The sequence below is a fragment of the Empidonax traillii genome, unplaced genomic scaffold (genome assembly GCF_003031625.1).
Source record: "Empidonax traillii isolate 1590-97213 ecotype Southwest subspecies unplaced genomic scaffold, ASM303162v1 scaffold1477:size107278, whole genome shotgun sequence".
In the NCBI taxonomy this organism is placed as follows: domain Eukaryota; kingdom Metazoa; phylum Chordata; class Aves; order Passeriformes; family Tyrannidae; genus Empidonax; species Empidonax traillii.
In genome coordinates, this window is record NW_020956670.1 from 97,100 (window position 1) to 107,310 (window position 10,211).

A 10,211-nucleotide genomic window follows, 5' to 3' on the forward strand; every position below is an offset into this window, starting at 1 on the left:
CATTGAACTAGTATTATTAAATGCTGTGATTAGTGCTTTGGGTCTCTGACCTCAGAGCTATGCAGTTATTTAGGCTCTACAGGGGGATCTGGACAGGCTGGATCAATGGGCTGAGGCCATTTGTCTGAGGTTTCAGCAAGGCAAAGTGCCAGGTCCTGCTCTGGGGTCACAACAACCCCATGCAGTGCTACAGGCAGTTCTGAGCCACTCACTACAAGACAGACACTGAGGTGCTGGAGCAAGTCCAGAGAAGGGCAATGGAGATGGTGAGGGGTCTGGAGCACATGTCTTACGAGGAGCAGCTGAGGGAGCTGGGGCTGTTAAGCCTGGAGAAAAGGGACCTATTGCTCTCTACAATCTCCTGAAAGGAGGTTGTAGCCAGGTGAGGAGTGGTGTCTTCTCCCAAATGAGAAGCCATAGGACAAGATGAAACAGCATCAAGTTGTGCTAGAAGAGGTTTAGGTTGGATATTAGGAAAAATATCTCCACTGAAATGGCTGTCAAATATTGGGATAGGCTGCCCAGGGATGTGGTTGAGTCACCATCCCTGGAGGTATTTAAGACTTGTAGATGTGGCACTGATGTCTAGTGGTGGGCTTGGCAGTACTGGGTAATGGTTGGACTCAATGATCTTAGAGGTCTTTTCCTAAATGATTCTATGGTCCTGTGATTTCTGAAGCCTTTAAAGGTAGAAGGGATATGGCATGACATGATTAAGAAGTGAATGGAAAATCTTGTACCCATTAGCATAAGAGAGAAATGGTGTTCTATTTTTTCATATTATCCTACAAAATATAGTAGTATTTGCCCAGAGAGAAGTAGATTTTCATTCAGTAATTATACTTTATGTATAATTAAAAGCCTCATCTTAATGTCAAACTATTTGAATTCTAGTTTGGTTTTCAAACTGAAGTTCAAACATGTCAGAGAGGCCAAAAGTTTGAAGCAATCTTAAATTCATTGTCATTAATTGGTTATTTTCAATAAGAGAACTGGCAGATAAAAGAGAGCTAGAATTCTTAGAGATAAGTGCTGTCACTAGGGAGTTTGTAAGACTTTCTGCCTGTGGAATAAAGAATGGGGTGGGGATTGAACCTGTTGAAAACTAGAGTTGAAAGATCGTATGCTCGGTGTGAATTTGTGTGTGGATGTACCTAGTGTGGCTAGGAAATGTGACTGCGGTGTTTAGGGGCTGCAAAGCACACAGCACTGTCAACTAATTTCGTGTTATCTGGTCCATTTCATTTCAGGCTATGCGTAGTCATGAAGGAAATGAAGCTCAAGTTTGCTATTTCATAATTCAGCTACTTCTATTGAAGCCTAATGATTTCAGAAACAGAGTGAGTGACTTTGTGAAGGAGAATTCTCCAGAACACTGGCTGCAGAATGACTGGCATACAAAGCACATGAGTTACCACAAGGTATCAAAGTTAATAACATTCTTTTATTGTAATATTTTTTGTGGAGATGAGATCAACCATCACTTACAGGTCAGCTTTATCAATTTTTGGAGTTACCTAGTAAGTTGTAATTTGTTTGGGCTAGTGTGAAAATAATAAGTTACTATATGTAATAACTTTAAAATTATAAAACAGTAATAATCACAGAAAGAAGCAGCTTAAGAATTAGTTGGAAGTTCATTTGTGCTTATCTGAATCAATTTTAAAATTTTGGGTTTACTGAAATTCATTTAGAACAGTTTTTATGCATCAGGGAGAAGGTATTTCTTTCTGGTGTTTCATCACTATACCAAGAGTCAAACCTATGTTTTCTTCTAATTATTAAAGCTTCTTCCATCTTTTGTGTGGCAAGAACATGATAGCCTGATATGAATTGCTGAGATATTAAAGCTGCTGTAACTGTACTGGCTTCTGCTGACTAGAAAAGGATATACTAGTAGACTGTTCTGTCAAAAAGAAATTAACACTGAGATGGAACAGATACAAGCAAACTCTCATGTAACTTAACATATGCCATCTAGTTCTGATCCAGAAGCTGTTTGGTCTATATTAGCCCTCTGCCTTAGCCATACAGTGTTTTAACAGGTAGAACATCATAAGCTCAGCCATCAGCAGTACCCGTATGTTATTTGTGTACACTGGAGTTCATTATTCCATGCATATTATTTCTAGTGTTCTAATTCAGTATACAATGCAGAAAATTTCAGTAGTGCTGATTTCCCCTAGGTTTTGTTTTGAAGGACTTGACAAAGGACACTTAAGTGCTGGCTGCTTCTAGTTTTGCCTTGGGATGCTTAGTGTTCTCTTATGCCCATTCTGAGAGGTGGTGAAATTTTGTTTTGCCTTTTTTTTAAATTGCTATCTACTAGTCTAATAACTGATTTCAGTCAGAGTTGAATTTTCTTCAGGAAGCTTTACAGTGAAATCATCTCACTGAATTCAGATGTGATAAGAAGAGGATTATGAAGTGTCTTCTTTAAAGCAATGTAGATGCTGAATGTTTAATCTATTATTCTGTTGTATTTCTTTCCTTCCAGAAATATCCTGAAAAACTGTATTTCGAGGGCTTGGCAGAACAAGTCAATCCACCAGTTCAGATCCAGCCCCAGTACTTACCAATTTATTTTGGAAATGTATGCCTGCGCTTTTTGCCAGTGTTTGATATTGTAATTCATAGATTTCTGGAATTGCTTCCAGTGTCTAAATCACTTGAAACTTTATTGGATCATCTGGGAGGTTTATACAAATTCCATGGTAAGTTATCCGTGAATATGCACAGATATATTCCCATTGCAGTCACTTTTTCTACTTCATCTCTCTCCTTCAGTCATAATTTTCATGTACTAGCACAGCAGTGTTTTATTCCTTTCATATTCTGTAAACCCTATGTACATTTACACAGAGTAGCATTCCCTGTGAATTCCAGCTTACTAACAGTGAACTTGCCTTAAATCAGCTATCTCTTGCTAATTTGTGCTTCCTTCAGACCTTTCCCTTTCATTCCCTTCTAGCAGTAAGTACTTGGACTAATGTCCTAGCAAACTTTCTGTTACCAAGACCGAAACAATTGAAAAGCAGTTCCTCTGTCCTTACTTAAGATTCAGATAACTTTACTTTTTTAATGCTTTAATAACTGCACTGTTATAATAAGGTCTTTTTTTATAGATGTTGTTGCTATGTTATGCTCAATTTACAAGATTCTTTCTTTACTGTGACTTCATGCCTGAATCCTTCCTATTTGATATGAAGAGATGATTTAGTTGATTTGTTTACAGATATATTAATATTATCCTTAAGATGTGAACTGTTAGTAATACTGACATTGTTCATTCCATTTCTTTTGTTCTGCAAACACATTAAAGTTTTTACAAGACAAAGGAAGATCAGTTCTTTTAGAGCATATTGAAATAAAGAAAGTGAATCAATTCCATATGTACTCTTAAATACATGCAACTTAGTCTTGTATAGCTCTTGGATTTAGTTTTGTGTTTGCCACCATGAACATAGTAGTGATGCTAGAAGTTATTTCTGGTTTTTGCTGTTTTCTTCTTGGCAGACCGACCAGTGACTTACCTATACAACACTCTTCACTATTATGAGGGGCATCTCAGAGAGCGCACAAACCTCAAGAGAAAACTTGTTCATGCCATAATTGGCTCTCTCAAAGATAATCGCCCACTGGGCTGGTGCCTAAGTGATACTTACCTAAAATGTGCTATGAATCCCCGAGAAGAAAATCCATGGGTCCCTGACGACACTTACTATTGCAAGCTCATTGGAAGACTGGTAGACAATATCCTTCTGAAAGTTTGCATTAAGTCAGCTATGACAATTTCTTGCTTCATTTCATCAAAATATAAAGTTCAATTTCTGTCTGTTCAGATGTGAAATAAAGCTGGGAGTCATTATTTATTTATTAGCTGCATATATCAGTCTAAATTCATATTAGATTACTTCCATGTACTTTATTATCCTACACAGAGACTGTGCTGCCCTAGTAAACATCTTGAAAGATACGGGGAAAACAAAGTACAGTACAGCTGTATAAATATTTTGCTGTTTAAAGCATCACATGGAAATAACAATTGCTGATGTTTATGCATTCTGAACTGAATTCTAATGGCCACCAAAAAATAAGCTTGATAAATTGTCTAAACTGAACTTGCTGTTTTCCAATACCATTATAAGTATTACTAAGAATGAAGTATTGGAAGCAGCGACACATTTAAGATGCTATATAACTAGCTGTGTCTAGTTGAAGATGGATATATATGCTGTTAAAAACTGCTGAGAATCTGTTTTTAAGAAGGAAGAGCTAGAAGTTATTTAATACAAACCTACATTTTCTTAATTGCTGCCTGTTATTAATTTTTGCCATTATGACTAGAGCTGATTTAAAGTTCTGTGGGAATAGCTGGCAAACTAGAGAATAGCGCTACTGGAATCTCCCTGAACTTTGGCTTCTTTCTGGAGCAGCTTTACAGGAGTTGACCAATTTTTTGAATTTTATGTATTCCTTCACTCCTTTTCCTGAACTTAAAAGAAGAAGTTTATTTGATCTCTCCAAAGAAAGCTAAAATTACATAAACCTCTGCTTTTATGTAGATGTTAACTGCCCTTTTCTGTATGTAGTTCAAGTTGGTCTTGTTTGGGAAAATGGAATATTTTCAGAGATAAGCAGGTGCTCCTTTTGCATAAACTGTCACCCTAGAAGCCTGATAGAGGATCTTACAGAGGAAAATTAATGGTTTCTGATTATGCAGAATAGAAAATCCATGTTATTTTCCTTTTTTCCATTTTGGAAGCAGAGAGTGAAATAAGGTGGTTGGTATTGGTTTTTTCCACCTCTTAATCAGGGAACTTTATCCTTTGCATGGCCTTGTGTGTGTAGTGTATATTTATAGCTTTGTATTCATGCTGTCCTTCAGTGGCTGAGTATCAGAATCTTATATTGATACTTTTGTATGTCTTATTGTTTATGAAATGCGGTGGTTCTACTTGTTTTCAGTAACCTTCAGTTCAATTTAGTGTGTGGTATATGCATTGTTTTGTTTTGTTTTTTAGGTTGGTTGGTTTTTATTTTAAATTACTGTGCTGCTTACACAAGTCTGTGTTGGGGCAGCTTCTTTTTCCTTAATCATTGTCACCTATGGCAGGCAAATCACCTGGTCCATTTCCAAATTGTGACTGGAGATTTAATGAATTTCCTAACCCAGCTGCCCATGCTCTGCACGTTACCTGTGTGGAGCTTATGGCTCTGGCTGTTCCAGGGAAGGAGGTGGGCAATGCTCTACTGAATGTTGTGCTGAAGAGGTATGTTGACTTTCTGAAATAGTTTCCTGCAATATATCGTACATAATTAGAGATTGCTAAGGTAGTCCATGATGCTAGTTTTATTTTTTTTAAATTTTTAATTAAATGTACATAGATTAAGTTTTATATGTGTAAAGTATTTTTGGATAACAAACAAGGCTACAGGGGTCAAGCAGAAAAAGCATGTGTTAGATTGCTGTAGTGGATTGTGTGTGCTTCAGGAACAGTTGACTTGGCATGATGCCCATAAAGGTTAGAGGGAAGATCTCATCACACAGTGAAGGTTTTATCCTTTGGGTTCAGAAACAGAAACTGGAAGAAGTGTGTGGTTCTTTCAGCTATGCTGAAAGAAGGACATTTCATCAGTTAACATCACACCATCTTTGAGTGCAAAGAAAGGGGCAAGAAGCATTGGCAGAACTCTGAATCCTGCAGATGCTAATGTAATTCAGAGGTACTTTGAAACAGTGCTATGCCAAGGCTAACCTTTTGTCATGATGCATTAAATTTGACCCATAACTCTGTTTCTTGCTCAGCCACTGTGAAAAATACTGCAGTGAAAGAAAGGACCTAGTATTCTTGTAATCATTCAGTTGACACCTTTGAGCAATGACAGACTGAAGTGATTTGGATTTAGCCTCATTCAGCTTACTAATGGTTTATTGTTAGCTCTGTTTGGGGATCATGGAGGGAAGGAGTCAATAAAGGGACAAACAAACCTTAAGCACTAAAGCTTAAGGGAGAAAGTTTGAAGGCTTTGAAGGAAACCTGCTGCTAATGCAAAATGTGCCCAAACAAAGTTTTGCACACAACATCACAGTAGCATTTATATCATCTTTTGGCTTTTCTAAATACCTGCTTGTGTTTTTACAGTTCTCTCAGCTACAGAAATATTCTTTGCCTTTAAATGCACGAGAAGCACAAATTGTAATTGTGTATTTTCAGAGCTTTCGTTTTCTTTTTTCTTTGTCTCTAGTCAGCCACTGGTGCCAAGAGAGAACATCACAGCTTGGATGAATGCAATTGGACTAATTATTACAGCCTTACCAGTGAGTCAATATGTTGTATTTTAAAATAAAAATCTCTTCTTCTATGAAAAGTTTACCATCTTTCTAGAGTATGTTGTAAAAACTTATAGCCAACATCTGTAGATTTCACAGAAGGCTGTGTGCATGTTTGAGAAATACCTACTCCTCCAGCATGGAAAAACTGACCAGTTTTTTAGCTTTTCTTTTAAATTTTAGGGATAGGATGAAAAGAAGTAAATCACTTCTTTTTAAATATACAGCTAAATACTGTGTGTATAGTATTGAGAACTCGAGCAATGTCATAAGATCTATAAGGGTTCTGATGCCAAGCTAATTTTTTAATAATACCTGCATTTTCACATCCTGTAGTTCCTAAACCATGTAAATGAGATGTGTCTAAGATTGCAAAAGGAAACGTGTGCTGTTCATGTATCATTAGGAGCTTTGATCGTCTCTTGATACCTGACCAAGACTGTGCGAATAATTTTGCTCTTCTATATCTGTTGCTTATATGTGCCACAGCCATCCTTTCCTTGTGACTTCTCTTCCACAATAAAATGGTTCCTCTTCTTGGAAATAAGCCAACATGGATTTAATCCTTATTATTTTTACTATGTTTCTTATTATTCTTCCTGTTCCCTCTTCTTGCATCTTCATCTGAAGTCTTTGCCTTTTGTTATTCATGTTTCCATCTTTTTTTTTTTTTTTTTTTTTTTTTTTTTTTTTTTTTTTTTTTTTTTTTTTTTTTTTTTTTTTTTTTTTTTTTTTTTTTTTTTTTTTTTTTTTTTTTTTTTTTTTTTTTTTTTTTTTTTTTTTTTTTTTTTTTTTTTTTTTTTTTTTTTTTTTTTTTTTTTTTTTTTTTTTTTTTTTTTTTTTGGTCTGTTTGTGCCTGCACTCAGAAGATCAGAAAATTCTCAGTTTTTTGGCTCTGCTTTTCTTCTTTTAGAGACCTTTAAAATAGCTGATTAAATAATTAAATGAATTAAATATGTCTTGATTATGCCACACTCTCGAATGTGCCGTACCTGCTAACACAGATGCTTTCTGTACTGTGCTGCTTCAATTTTTGTCTTTGTCAGGCATGGTTAAAAAGTGCCACGTTGTTTATAAAATTTATTTTTATATATATATATATATATACACACACACACATTTTAGAAATGCAGTAATAGTAGAAAGAGCTGAGGAAACATTGAAACATTGTCTTAGATAGTGGGATTTTTTAGAAGCAATTCTGACTTTTTGATCTGGGGTTTTTTTGGTTTGTTTTTATTTTTTCCAGGAGCCGTACTGGATTGTTCTCCATGATTGCATTGTGAATGTTATCAACAGTCCCAGCTTGACATCAGAGACAGAGTGGGTTGGTTACCCATTCCAGCTGTTTGACTTCACAGCATGTCACCAGTCTTACTCTGAGATGAGCTGTAGCTACACTTTGGCTTTGGCACATGCTGTCTGGCATCATTCTAGCATTGGACAGCTCTCTCTCATTCCTAAGTAGGTGTAATGATATTTGATCATTTAATTTGTCTTTTGAATTTCATACATACTGTAGATGACAAAGCTTTACCTAATAGCACTTACACCAGCAAATAAATAAGTACAGGGGAGCTCCCAAACTCTCCAGATGGGCCACAAGTTTTTTCCAGCTCCTTCTTCCACTGACAGAACTCCTGTTGTTTGTAGACTCTAGGGCTATCATATAAAGTGTGACTGTCTTTAATGAGCCTTTTTTATCTTGATTAGCTTTTGTGTTTTTATTAATTTGAATTTTTCTTAAAGTTTGACTGTAGCATATTCCTAAAGCATCAACTGTAACAGTAAATGTTATTCTTAATTCTAGAGCATCCATGAAATAACTAATATTTGAAATAACTAATATTTGCAGAGGTACACTGTTTTTTTCTAAATTAAAGGTCTAAATCTGTGAGAGAGAATGTGATATTTTGGCTAGAATTTAGGGCAGGGGGAGGAAGAAAAAAAACCAAAATAACCAAAAACTCGAAGTAGTAAATGTCTTGACGTACTGCAGGTTCCTCACAGAGTCATTGATACCCATAGTGAAAACAGAGTTCCAGTTGCTCTACGTTTACCACCTTGTTGGTCCTTTTCTACAACGATTCCAGCAGGAGAGGACACGATGCATGATAGAGGTAAAGTGTAGCTTGTGGTCTGCTTTATGTGGTACATATTAATTTAGCTTTGCAACTATATTACAAAGCAGTATATGATAAAAATCTTTAACAAATATTCGGAATTAAATTCTCTATGAATTAAACAGTAATTGTAAGGATCTGAATTGCTGATTTGGTGTTTAACCTACCCAGTTAACTGAAATCTTATTGGATAAAACACGTAGAACTTTTTTTTTTAAACAAAAGAAGAAATACAGCACAAAAAAGTCAAGCAATACATGCTTTCTTTGGCTCTCAAACTGCATGCAAAATAGGCATCAGATTTACTGCCTATTTTAAAAGCCCTGTGCATTGGAAGGAAGCGTGCAAGAGCTGTATTGTGAGGATAGAGGAACATAAGCTGTTTCTTACATTCATGTCAGTGTGAATAAGGGTAGGGGAGGAGAAAAGAGATAGAGCTGGCCAGTAAGCAGATGAGCTGAAAAATGTCAGATTGCAGAGATCCTTCTGGAAAGAAGAGCTTAACTTGAATCATTTAGTTAAACATAATGGGATGACTTAGACCTGCCCATTTGTAAGAAAATGAATCACAGATACCTGAAAAACAGTACATATTTATTATACTGTTAAGCTGTATTTCTACTCTAAAGCATTTTAAAAATTGTTTTCATTTGGGCTGCTTTTCGTGTCCATGGAAACAGATTGGAGTGGCTTTTTATGAAATGCTCCTGAATGCAGATCGGTACAGCTCCCACCTGAACTACATGGATCCTATATGTGATTTTTTGTATCATATGAAGTATATGTTTACAGGTGACAGTGTGAAAGACCAAGTAAGTAAACAGTAGATATTGATACATTATTTATCTTTCTTCCTGTATAGTAACTTAGCCTTTTTATAAGTTGTTTTCATAGGTATCAGTACAACAAATTGCTTAACAGTTGACTAGTCTCTATATACAAATTAGGAAGTTAGTGCACTTCTAACTTAAAATCTTCAGATGCAGTAGACTAAGTATCTCATATTCCAAGATTAATTTCTGTAGTCCAAAATTTAAAATACAGTCTTAGGATGCTTTAAATGCTGTTATTAAAGCAATCTTTTAAGTTTTTATCTAATTTCTGATTAATTAACGTATCTTCACATGTTACAAAAGCAAGACTGCATCCACACTCAGGAAAAATCAGTTATGTGACTTATTTTACAGAGCTTTGGTGTATAACTGTTACAGCAGGGACGGGTTTTTAAGATTAGTTGTTAGAAGAGGTCCAAACGTTAGCATGATTAATAAAATATTAATGTAAATACCTCCATTTGCTATATATTTTTCCATTTTTAGTTGTGCTTATGTGATGTTTGTGTACAGTAGTGACACATGTAAAAATACTCCTGTTTCTTACAGAATGTTTTTTAATTTTTTTAACAGGTTGAGAAAATTATTTGTAATTTAAGACCAGCTTTGAAACTTCGGTTACGCTTCATAACACACATCAGCAAAATGGAATCAGCTGCTGTTGCACAACAACCTCTCAGTAATGGGTCTCCAGCACAACAGCCCAGCCAAGTGCCTGTCAATGTTACTTTGCCAGTAACCCAGTGAAATGAAGTGTTTGGCTGACCTTGACGTGAGGGCTTCCTCCTGTGACTGACCAAGGTGAAACATCATCTGATCTGAAATCTGATGTGCTTTATAAAAGAGAACCATGTACAGACTTCTGCTTTGATTTCTTTTGCGTCAGGAAGCTGCCTATCTCTGTGCATGTCAGTCTTCTTA

At 35.8% G+C, this 10,211-nt stretch overlaps 1 protein-coding gene across 2 annotated transcripts in view; it reads left to right on the forward strand.

Annotated features, from left to right (window-relative positions):
* MED23 (mediator complex subunit 23) overlaps positions 1–10,144 on the forward strand; it is a 35,216-nt gene extending 25,072 nt beyond the window's left edge. For both annotated transcript variants that reach the window (XM_027907470.1, XM_027907471.1), the window contains 9 exons: positions 1,251–1,421; positions 2,498–2,714; positions 3,517–3,753; positions 5,108–5,273; positions 6,250–6,322; positions 7,584–7,798; positions 8,334–8,454; positions 9,138–9,269; positions 9,864–10,144. In XM_027907470.1, coding sequence (XP_027763271.1) covers positions 1,251–1,421; positions 2,498–2,714; positions 3,517–3,753; positions 5,108–5,273; positions 6,250–6,322; positions 7,584–7,798; positions 8,334–8,454; positions 9,138–9,269; positions 9,864–10,037 — 1,506 coding nt within the window. In that variant the 3' untranslated portion in view covers positions 10,038–10,144. The remainder of the gene's footprint in view (positions 1–1,250; positions 1,422–2,497; positions 2,715–3,516; positions 3,754–5,107; positions 5,274–6,249; positions 6,323–7,583; positions 7,799–8,333; positions 8,455–9,137; positions 9,270–9,863) is intronic.
* The last annotated feature ends 67 nt before the right edge of the window (positions 10,145–10,211 follow it).